Here is an 11,886-nt window from a genome sequence, read left to right on the forward strand (position 1 = left end):
ACCCAACAACTATCCTAAGTGCTAGCTCAATGAGGTCCTAGTGCTAGCCAAAGATAAGAATAAACCATTGTCGCTCCTAATACTCTCAAGATTTTGCACATGACTAGCTTTCATAAAAAGGCCTCACTCAAGGAAATCAATGTTGGTTTCAAGGAATGGTAAGGGTTCAAGGGCATGGGAGTGCCATTTGGATTAACAGAGAGTGGTACAATGGAATAAGATAACCCAAATGTGTATGAAATCCACGACTAAGTATGCAAGTGCCCATGTGCAAGAGAGATTAAGTTCATTAAGCTCAAGTTCAGTTTAGAGTTGGTTTCAAGAACAATGTCAATATCAAGCAAGCAAACAAGTTTCAAGAAGAGTATTCAAGGCTCGAAGCTTACAAGCTTTTTCAAGAGATGCTTAAGCTACTTAATATGTTTAGCTAGGGTGTCAAGTTGAGTTCTAGACATGTGTTCTCTACTAGGTTTCTTCCAATGCATGAATGAAATCTAAATGCTTCTAGACTCAATCCTAAAGATGCAAATGATGCAACTAATTGCTTCTTTTTGTGATTTTTAAAATTTTCATTTTTTTTTGGATTTTTCTATGCAAATAAGTATGCAATGCAATGCATGAGACTCATGACAAGTAAACAAAACAAAAAACAATATGAGATAGTAGACTCTCCCCCAAACTTACTTCACACAGTCTGTTGTGTGAGAATAAGCTCAAAGAAGAGATCTAAGGGAAAGAAATAAACATGATAACTAAATATTTACAAGGCTGGAGTGACACTTATTTGGAGTTATTGGCTGAATTGGGTGGTAGAGGACCCTTGGCCTCGGGTTTGTTTCACCATAGACATGGGCTGAAGTGGAGAAATGAAAGCGGGTGTCTAGAGTAGCAATGCTTGGCCGCCTTTCTTCTCTTATCTAACCTTAGACCCAACCTGAAAACCCTCAACTATCCTTATTAAAAAGCTTCAAAAGAAAGAAAAATAAATATATACAATGGATAAACATGAGACTTCCTCCCAAGTGAGCTTGTTTTAAGTCTCTAGCTTGACTTTGTGTGCTTGCTAATCATAAGTATCAAAAGGTTGAGCCAATGCACCTTTGGTCCTTCTCCTACAAGACAAGGAACCAAGTATGCAAAGGAGCACAATACTGTCCATAGAAAATAGACAGATTTTTCCTCAAAGAGCTTCACTAAAGATATGACATGAGTTATGAAATGCTCCTTGACGTTCAGATGATCATGAGAATCAAAAGCATTAGGTGGAAACACAAAATCAAATACAGGTTCAAATGAGGTTTTAACAAAGTAGTCAACTCTATCTCCATCAATCAAATAATACACAATGTTCACATTCTCATGATAGTTTTCAGCATGGGGGTTTTCTATCTCAAGCAAGAGCTTATCCACATCAAGTTCATCCCCTAAATCAGCAAGTTCAAGAAGAGGTCTAGGTTCATTAAGAATGAAAAACTCAGATTCAAGATCAAATGAAGCACATAGATAGCTCTTGTCAAAACAAACTTCAGTATGATCTCTAACAAGCTTTTCTATTCTCAACTCATCTAGTTTCTTAGTTTCACATATCAGATCAAGACATTCATTGATGAGCACAAGAGAATTAAGATCAGAGACATTATTCTCACCACAAGGCAAGCATATTTCCTCAAGTTGAAGTTTTAAAGTGGAAATTTCTATACCTTCCAGCTGGAGTGGTGGAGCCCAATACATTACCTCATTAAGGACACAAGCAGCATCTAACTCATACTGGGTAACCTCCCTTTCTTCAAACCCTGCTCGATCCCTAATGAGGTGTATCCGGATAAGTTGTGCTAGGTTTCTCTTTGTCTTGTCCCGATTCTCTTTCATTCTCTGAAGCCGATGCAACTCATCCCTTTGGTCTGGTGTGAGTATGCGAATATCAAAGGGTGGTGGCTCCACAAACACATAGGGCTCATCTTCAATGTGATCTTCAAATGTGTCTTCCTCTTCTTGTGGCTTCTCAAAGTAGCTTGAAGCCATCACTACAAAGGAGAAAATCTAGAATAAAAGGTTAGTAACTGTACAAAAGCAAAACAAAGCAAGAAAATAAAGCTTAGTCTCAAGAAAGATTGAAATCCTAATGATAAATCTATTAGTTCCCCGGCAACGGCGCCAATTTGATAGTGGAAGTTTTCAAGGCTCCCAAGTCAAATGATAGTATAGAAAGGTTGTCGAACCACAGAGAACTAGAGACTTATGCACCAAGAATACACAAGCTCTCTTAATCTAAGCAAACATGAGATGGATGATTTGTGACAGGCTAAGCTCATAAAAATATAAACAAGGTGATCTCAAATCCAATCAAGAAACAAGTGCAAGAACTCAATCAAATGCTAAGGATGGATCCATGGGACTAGGGATTTGATCTTGGGTGATCAAGATTCAACCTAAAGGTGGCAAACACACAATCAATCTATTACCTTACGCCTAGACACAACACTAAGCAAGCTCTATGTCTAGATGAATGCTCATTTGCTAAAATAACTCAAACATCAAATGTCTTTGGTTGAATATTATTAAAGCAATCATTAGGAATGAATCTACTAGCAATCTTAGCTTCTTTAATAACAAGTGTCCTTGGTAAAGTAAACTAAAAGCCTTGATGAGTTGGTTCAGATATTTCAACATACACCTTGTGGGTGGAAAATGCCTAAAGCTCTATTTTAGTATGATCAAGACTAAAATAGCATTAAGATCACTCAACAAGCAAGGAACAAGATAGATCTACCATTAAACACCTTAAATCTACACTTAATCACCCTAAATCACCCTAACCCATGAATCCAAAATGTGTCTACTCTCTAATCTTCATGAAAAAACCTTAAATCTATGTGAGATTCAAGGCTAATCATGTTTAGGAAAAAGAGAAACAAGATATAAGATGATGAAATAATTCCTTAGATTGATCAAAGATTCAAGTTTTACAAGATTGAAACCAAGTCTTGAGAGAAAAAATGAGATATAAAAACAGGTTTTTAGGTTTAAAACTATATATAAGAGATGCCAAACTCGAGCTGGTTTAGTGAATTAAACCGGGTCAAACCGGAATAAACCGGTCAATCATTTCTCTTCTTCTCCACAGCGACGTTCGCATCCCGCTCCACCAAGCCGCTCTGGTGATTGATCTTCGATGTGGAATTTGCCGAGCGGGTTCATCAAGCCGCTTCAATCACCCGCTCCAGCACACGCTCATGATGCGGCGACCTCACTAACCCATTTTGCCAAGCCGCTGTGAACCTCTACGAGCTTGAGCTCCGATTCATTCTTCTTTGTCTCAAGCCCCGAGCTTCCTCTTCTCGGCCGCAGTTCGTCGCATCTGTCTCGGGTCACAGGACCACCTCCACCGTCTTGCTCTGCCCCTCCGTCGTCTGTATTCATCTCCGTCGCATCTCACCTCTACCATGGGTCTTCTTCATCCTCGTCGACTCAGGCTTGGCTCATGGTGGTGGTTGAGTTCGTCTTCCGGCCAGCAGCACCGGACTCACCCTCTGCAACTCTGGTCGTCATCTCCTTCGTGCTGAGCTTCAGATCGAGAAAGCTCGTTCTCTCCAATGGTGGGATTTAGATAATTTGCACATCTGGGCCTTCACGTTTCAGATATTCACGAAGTGAACCCAAAACTTTTAGATTTTGCACCTTGGCCCCTCGTCTTCTGAACTGTTCTCAATCTGGCCCATAACTTTCGAAATTACAGATTTAATCACTGATTTTAGCCCTAGACTTTTAATAGTGTACTCCAAACCCTGTTAAATGCAAATGGACAAATGTATGCACTATAAACATATAAATGCAACCTAAAATGACTTATATGAACTAAAATGACATACTAAAAACCTATAAAAACATGAGATATCATGAGTACTTAGTGAAAGAGGGATACAAGAATGATCCGATCAGCCATTGTATCTGTATAAATAAATTCGGCCAGGGCTTTGTGATCATAGCAGTGTATGTTGATGATTTAAATATCCTAGGAACCTCTGGAGAAATCTCCCAAACAATTGAATATCTTAAGAAAGAATTCGAGATGAAAGATCTTGGAAAAACAAAGTTTTGTTTGGGATTACAGCTTGAGTACGTAAGAGATGGAATCCTTGTGCATCAAATGGCATATACAGAAAAAGTACTCAAGAGATTCAACATGGCCGAGTCTCACCCATTGTCTAGCCCCATGGTCGTGAGGTCTCTAGGCCTGGACACGGATCCGTTCGGTCCAAAGAAGGACGATGAGGAAGTCCTAGGTCCCGAAGTGCCATATCTCAGTGCCATAGGAGCTTTGATGTATCTGGCTAGTCACACACGACTAGATATATGTTTTGTCATGAATCTATTGTCTAGATTATGCTTTTGTCCAACCCAAAGGCACTGGAACGGGATTAAACAAGTTCTTCGTTACCTGCAAGGAACGAAAGACTTGGGTTTATTTTATACTAACCAAAACAAAGAAGGTTTAGTTGATTTTGCAGATGCAGGTTATCTTTCGGATCCACACAATGCTCGATCACAGACAGGCTATGCTTTCACACATGGTGGAACGGCCATATCATGGCGTTCCATGAAGCAGACGATCGCGGCCACATCTTAAAACCATTTGGAGATCTTGGCTGTTCATGAGGCCAGCCGCGAGTTGTTCAGAACAGGGGGAGTAATACATGTTGTACTCTTTTTCCTTCACCATGTTTTTGTCCCATGTTTTTGTCCCACTGGGTTTTCCTGGTAAGGTTTTAATGAGGCAACATCCAAAGCGTATTACAATCCCTGTATGGTTATGGCATCCAAGGGGGAGTGTTATAAATCATATTGTGGATATCCATAACCGGCCCAATACTAGAGAGAGAGAGACGACCGTGAGGAGAGAGAGAGAAAGAATCGACATCTTGCATTTTCCTTATTAGATTATGATTTGTACTCTTTCCATATTTGTATTTCTTTTCTTTAGTCTTTTCATTATTCTATGACGGTGTAATTCCATATATATAAAGGGCTCCTTATGTTTATGAATAATACAGGAACATATATTATATTCTCTAGTTTCACAACAACAGGAATAAAATAGCAATAATGAAAAGGAATAGTTGTTGTTCTCAAATTTAACAAGGAATAATTGAATGAGAGAGAATGAGAGAGAATTATTATTCCTTCTGAATGGTGATTTTATATAGGAACATTAGGGAATGCATTATTCCTCATCCTTCCTTGGTCACTTTTCGTACCCTTTCTTTCTTGCTCTTACTTTTCAACGTGCCAGAGTTGACTTACATGTCTAATTGTGCAACTACTAAAGGTTGCTACACAATCCTCTGAACTTGTGGTTCATATGAACATGGACACCTGCAACAAGAACGCGTTCTCCATCTTCCACGGATGCTTGATGATGTTCCTCTCTCTCCAATTGCAGGAGGTTTCTTCTGATAGAATCTCCACCAACCAATCTCTTTCAGGATACCAGACCATTGTTTCTAGTGGTTATGTTTACGAACTTGACCTCTTCACACCAGAACCAGGTATGTCTAATTAGTAATTACTTCTTCAAATTCCATTTAATACTTAAATCTTCTTTAAAATCTCAAATGTAAATTTCTTCTTCAATATCATTCTATTGAGGTGCTAGAAGATTGGGTGGCCAGTCTTCAACGTGATAACGATTATGTAGCTATGGGAGATGGGCTTACTTCAACATCTACCAAGTTGTGGCAGAGTTTTGATGTTCCACAATGTCTCATCTCGTGGAATAGCATCAAAGATCCATCCCCGGGTCACTACTCTCTCAAGGTTGACCATATAACAAGAAACACTCTCATCGTCATGGTTTCAAATGGATCTAAATCATGTTGGTCGAGTGGCCCGTGCTATGTATCCGACCAAAGATGTATGGTTTATAGTTACGGGGGGTCGTTTAGGTTATGTAATGGGAAAACATCGCAGGTCTCTTGTGAATGCATTCCTAATTTCGCACGAGACAGGAATTTTCCTCTTCAGAACATACAGATAAAGTCAGAACGTAGCCAATATTTTGTATATATGTCAATGTCATGGTCATACAAGCTCATGAATAATCAGTCACAAATGCGTCTAGAGAATAAAGGAGCAACAAAACATTACAAAACCGCAACCATTGTACTAGCCAGTGTACTAACATCAGTAGCTGCCGCTGCATTTCTTGTTGGTTCGTGTTGTTGTTACTTTTCATCTCGGCGCAGAACAAGAGCACAAAAAGGTTTGAGATTTGATATTTGTAGAAGCTGTTTTCACTATACAGAGTTTGTTTATTTTTGTACATTTTTTTGGTTTGTTTACTGAAGCTGAAGCGGATACTACTGAAACAGAGGATGGTGATGGAGAAGGGATGTGTGACCTAAGTCTACATACAATAATAAGAGCAACCAGTGGTTTCTCTGAGGACTGCAAGATCGGGGAAGGTGGTTTTGGTCCAGTCTATAAGGTACTAAAACCAATATTCAAGTAAAAACAATCTGATTATGTTTTGTTTCCAAGCAATAAGGCTTAGTACCTAAAATCCCATTACTGATTTAATGACAAAAGAATCTTGTAGTTTCCTCATGTGGTTATGGCCGGTTCTAGTCACAGCCTAATGTTTTATCGTCTCGTTCCCTAAATTTAAAGAGTTATTAAGTTATTAAAGCATAAGTCGCATGGCTTTCAAATTGTCAGAAAAATTATATTAAAATTAACCTTAAAATGTTATAGTTTCCTAAGTCTCAGATTCGGTCTTGCATTATGGTTGTAGCCGGTCAAGTTCACTGAGGACCATTTTTAAAAGAAAATAAATAAAGTTTTTGCTAAGTGATCTTGAAATGTTAGGCAAAGCTACCAAATGGAGTGGATGTGGCAATCAAAAGGCTTTCAAAAAAGTCAAACCAAGGTCTGAACGAGTTCAAGAACGAAGTGGATTTGGTCAACAGACTTCAACATAGGAACCTAGTGAGACTTTTAGGACACTGCGTGGAAGAAGACGAGAAACTCCTTATATACGAGTACATGTCTAATAAGAGCCTTGATGGTTTCCTCTTTGGTAAGTTATGAATGCGAAGTCATTAACCATATTAAATTGATTTAGAACGTGGTAGTATATTTTCTTTATTTCATTTTGTTTTTGTTCTTGTTGTAGATTCAATTAAGAGTAGGGAATTGGATTGGGAGAAACGTATGAATATAATAAATGGGACAACAAGAGGACTTCAATATCTGCATGAAGACTCACATCTCAAGATAATCCATCGAGATCTTAAGTCAAGCAACATCCTTCTTGACGATGAGATGAATCCTAAAATCTCCGATTTTGGAACTGCTAGGATTTTCGATTGCAAACAGATCGATGACAATACCCAAAGGATCATTGGAACATAGTAAGTGTTTGAAAAAAAATGGGTTTGTGTTTGTATTTACATGCTAATAATTTTTCTATTAATCACAACGCTAACAAGAGCTAAGACAAATTGTTTTTTTTTCAAGTAGAGAAAAGGGAGAGTGCTTTATAAACACAAATATAAAGTTTTAAAAATAATTTATGTTTGATAAAAAATGTATAGCGAATATATAAATGAAATAATACAATTAAGACATATATTTAGGATTAACTTTCTTCACGTGAATTAATTTAAGTGGCTATATGTCACCGGAATATGGCTGGGGCGGAATAATTTCAGAAAAATCTGATATATATAGCTTTGGAGTTCTGTTATTGGAGATTATATCAGGCAAAAAGGCGAACAAGTTTGTTCATAACGATCACAACAGTCTCATTAATTATGTAAGTGTTTTCTATACATATCACTTAACATTGACAATCTATATTGTTTTTTTATTTTTTCTATTATTAAAAAAGAGATATACCAATGTATATTGTTTAATCAAATTCAGGCATGGCAATCTTGGTGTGACACAAAGGGTGTTAGCATTGTAGATGAAGCATTAGGTGATTCATATTCTTCAAAAGAAGCAATGCGATGCACTCACATTGCACTTCTTTGTGTTCAAGACCATCCTAAGGACAGACCCACAATTTCACAAATCGGTTATATGTTCAACAACGACTACCATCTCCAGTATCCAAAACAGCCAACCTTCACAAATGCGTTGAACAAGGACCAGCGGTTAATGTCTCACTGTGCGTTCTCGATGAACGAAGCGACTCAGACAACAATGGAAGGACGATGAGCAATAAATTAAACCAGGTCAAACCCAAAACATATATTAGTGATATGTGCTCATCTTCAGGCATTGGACTCTTGTGGTTCTTGTTTCACTGAAAAAGTGATCTTCACAAAATTTAACATGTCACAGATATTTTTTCCCTATTATGTTTCTTGTTTGACTCTCATTTTTATTATAATTTTAACATATACTATGAAAATAAATTAAAGGAAAAAACAACACACTTCAAATTCTGACAAAGGCAAGTTTTGTATCTTCAACCAAAGTAAAACGACCACACCATGCCATTATCCAAACCTCAAAACTCAGAAGTGTTGAGGCGACATTTCTTGCTTAAGACTCTGCAGCAGCTAACGTACCGATCCAAGCCGGTGGCTGCATCCCACTCTGCTCATAAACCGTATCAAGAACCGGAGGCAACATCTTGTAGAGTCCAGCTATATCCTTCATAGCATTCCCACTACCACCACCACTATTCCCATGTTCTCCACCGTGGTTCCAAACGCTAATCTTGGGGTTCAAGTCTTTAACCGCAATCGCGTTAATCTTAGCTATCTCCAGATAAGAGCCATTGTTAATCATCAGGAAGTCTCTAAGTGCAGAATAGTCATTGTGAAGAGCGTCTAGGAGGGTTCTGAGATAAGTCCCTTGAGCACTTGCTAAAGCAACAAGTCCTTCTGCTTCTTTCTGCTTTGTGTAGAATGATGCGTCTGCTGCAGCTCTCTGTGCCTCGGCATCCTTTTGCTTCTCGTATAGAACCGCCTCTGCTTGCTTCTGCTTGTTGTATAGTTCCCAGTTTGCTTCTTGAACCTTGGAGTTGTAAACAGCAATAATGTCCGATTGAAAACATCTAGATTCATGTTCATAAAATAAAAAAATGCCAGTGCGGATTTAATAGCAAAAGAAGTATAAATTAGACACGGTTAGATAGAAGTATTCCTCGGAATAATTTTTTTACTGACCAAAAAATTTGGTTTAAGTATATGTGCGGTTGACCAAAAAAAATAAAGAATTAAGAGAATACATGTACATACCTTTGTTTCATACTCAACACTTGCTTTGCTAAGAAACTCAGCCTTGAGCTTCTCTGTCCGAGTCAACGCGTTCATTTTCTCAACCTCTGTCTGAAGCTCAGCTTCTCTCAAAGCCACTGCTTTAGTTGCTTCAACCTCAGCAACCTGAGCAACCCTATCCCAAGCAGCTTTCTTCATGGCAAGCTCAGCATTAGCCTTAGCCACATCAGCTTCCTTCTGATTCTCAAACACTTTTATCTCAGTCTTCACTTTGATCTCTTCCTTTGCCCCTTCTCCTTGCCTCTGCATCATTATGATCTTTGACTCCGCGTCAATTTTAGCTGCGTTTTGAATAGTAAGCCCGTTACGTTCCTTTGCACCTATCTCTCCCTTCATCTTGGCCTCAGAAACATCGATCCTCGCTTGATTTGCTGCTTCCATTTGAGTTTTCTGACCCAAGTAAGAGAAGTACTCATGTCCAGGCACATCAACGAGCTGCTTCACGTTGGCGTTATAGATTATGAGACCGAACTGGTCTAGTTCTAATTGAACCTTATCAAACACCTCCTTCTTAAAATCCTTTGTCCCTTCAAATCCATAAAATAAAATAAATAAAAATCTTTTTAACCATATAGTTCATAAAATGTATCTAACAAATATGCACAAAGTGTCTAATGATGACATAGAGGCCTAAACACGAACATAAGCTAATAAACTTCTTAAGAGTTATATTACCAGTTGAAACTGTTTTGTATAACATGGTCGAATATGAGATTAAGGAGGTTATAAATATATTTTTTATTTAGTTTTAATATTTTTTTACATTTAAAATTTTAGGTAAAGGCAGCTAATGTTTTATCTGGCTGTGCCTAGAACCGATCCCGGCTCTTTAGCCAAAGTTGACGCATTCAACAACTCAAATCACCTATAATCTTTTTTTTTTGTTAGACAAGTTATAGATGAGCAAATGCGTGTAGGGGTTACCTTTGAAGATCTCTTCCATGGTCATAGAAGCAGCGAGGACACGAGTCTCTCCTTCGATAACACCTTCAACAAGCTCATGGACGTGGTTGGATCCATTAGCGTGAGGCGAAATAAGCCTAGCGTACAGAATCAGCGCTTCAGGGTCGTCCACGCGAGGTCCGATGGTGAAGACGGCGGGGAGAACGAAAGGGAGCTTCTCAGCGCTCATGGCCTGGACTTTGAAAGTGTATAGTTGACCGGAGAAACGTCGAAGACGGTGCAAGATTGCCATGGAAACACCCATGATTTCTTGGAGAGCTTGATGTCTTCGATACCAGCACCAGTGATCGCTAGGTACTGTGAAGCTCTAGCAACCCTGAACATCTCTAGGATCTTGTTAGGGTTTTTTCCGAGAGAGAGTTTGTAGCTTCTTTGTATATTATTTTAGGTTTCGTGAGGAACTGTTTGCTTATGATGTAAAGCCGTCGTAATGATTTATATATATAGTCGTCAAAATGTGTATGTAAACGAGTAATTTATCCGTTTGACGTCAAAAAAAAAAAAACGAGTAATTTATAAATCAACCCATTTCCAAGAAAGTACACAATATTTTTTTTTTGGTGTATTGTTTAAAATAATAAATCAAAAAATTGAACAAGACCAGCTGAGAGACAGTTTAGGCGGCTTGAACGTTTTTTTGGGTTAAATATGGCTGTTTTAATTGAATGTTTTTAGTGGTAATAGCCTAATAGGAGTTTTTTTATTGATAAATTTATTTTGTTCGAATATTGTATCATTTAAAGATTTCCTCTCCTTATTAAGCCTATTATAATTTATTTCAATATACTTAATTAGGTAACGTATTAGATTGTGGCAGATCTTAACAATAAATTATTCATAACAGAAAGCTGCGAATTCATTTTTTTGTATATAGATTATTTGATTTAGTATGAAATCTTTGATCATTTTATTTAGTATGAAATCTTTGTTATAAGGAAACGTAGAAATTAATAATATGTCTATAATTGAAAGATGTATGAAATCTATTAAATTCATTGTATTGGTAAATAGCTTATAGTAGTTTTTTTTTTTTTTTGAACTACAGCTTAAAGTAGTTTAAATTTTAAAGCAATCGTAAAAATGTAAGATGCAAAAACAAACGTGTGTAAATGAGCACGAGTGTGATCACTTTATGCAAAACAAGATTTGTGGGATGTCGTAGAAGAAGATGAAATAAGTTCTCGACCCAAAAATTGTGTAATCTATGACACGGGTATAAAGTCTGGACGTGATCAGTTCAGACTTCACCTGAGCATTCGTTGGACTTGGGCAAAGCAAGACCATCTCCGATAGAGTTTGATTTGATCCAATGTTTATAGAGTGAAATATATAGAGTAATGCTGTTTTTTTATTCCAAATATATTTCACTATATTATAGAATAACTTTATAGAGTGAATCATTGGAGCAAATTCAACTATATAATAGAGTTACTCTATTTTAATGTGAAATATAGATGAAATTTTTGTGTTCCAGACGGTATTTAACTTCAAGGCTACTAAATTTTTATTTCATGGATATATGAAAATCTGAAAGACAATGGTTACAATGATTTTAACAAAATAAACACATACTTATACCTTAATTCGTGGCTTCAATATATATTCAAACTTAGTTTTAATTTCGTCTAATAGA

The 11,886-nt window shown here is 37.4% G+C and overlaps 1 protein-coding gene and 1 pseudogene across 5 annotated transcripts; one reads left to right on the top strand and one right to left on the bottom strand.

Moving 5' to 3' along the window:
• The first annotated feature begins 5,004 nt into the window (after positions 1-5,004).
• On the top strand, positions 5,005-8,407 carry LOC106378961 (G-type lectin S-receptor-like serine/threonine-protein kinase At4g11900). 5 transcript variants are annotated; one of them, XM_048748324.1, is made up of 7 exons: positions 5,005-5,546; positions 5,654-6,259; positions 6,369-6,484; positions 6,865-7,075; positions 7,172-7,409; positions 7,729-7,813; positions 7,924-8,407. In XM_048748324.1, the coding sequence occupies exons 1-7, from the start codon at positions 5,360-5,362 to the stop codon at positions 8,218-8,220; spliced, it is 1,740 nt and encodes a 579-aa protein (XP_048604281.1). In that variant the 5' UTR covers positions 5,005-5,359; the 3' UTR covers positions 8,221-8,407. The 5 variants fall into 5 exon arrangements, with proteins under 5 accessions (XP_048604281.1, XP_048604279.1, XP_048604280.1 ...); XM_048748322.1 differs by having other exon boundaries at positions 5,008-5,546; positions 7,666-7,813; XM_048748323.1 differs by having other exon boundaries at positions 5,080-5,546; positions 6,345-6,484.
• A 108-nt stretch (positions 8,408-8,515) lies between these two features.
• LOC106380073 lies at positions 8,516-10,765 on the bottom strand (annotated as a pseudogene).
• Positions 10,766-11,886: the final 1,121 nt, after the last annotated feature.

The sequence above is a fragment of the Brassica napus genome, chromosome C2, assembly GCF_020379485.1.
Source record: "Brassica napus cultivar Da-Ae chromosome C2, Da-Ae, whole genome shotgun sequence".
Lineage (NCBI taxonomy): Eukaryota > Viridiplantae > Streptophyta > Magnoliopsida > Brassicales > Brassicaceae > Brassica > Brassica napus.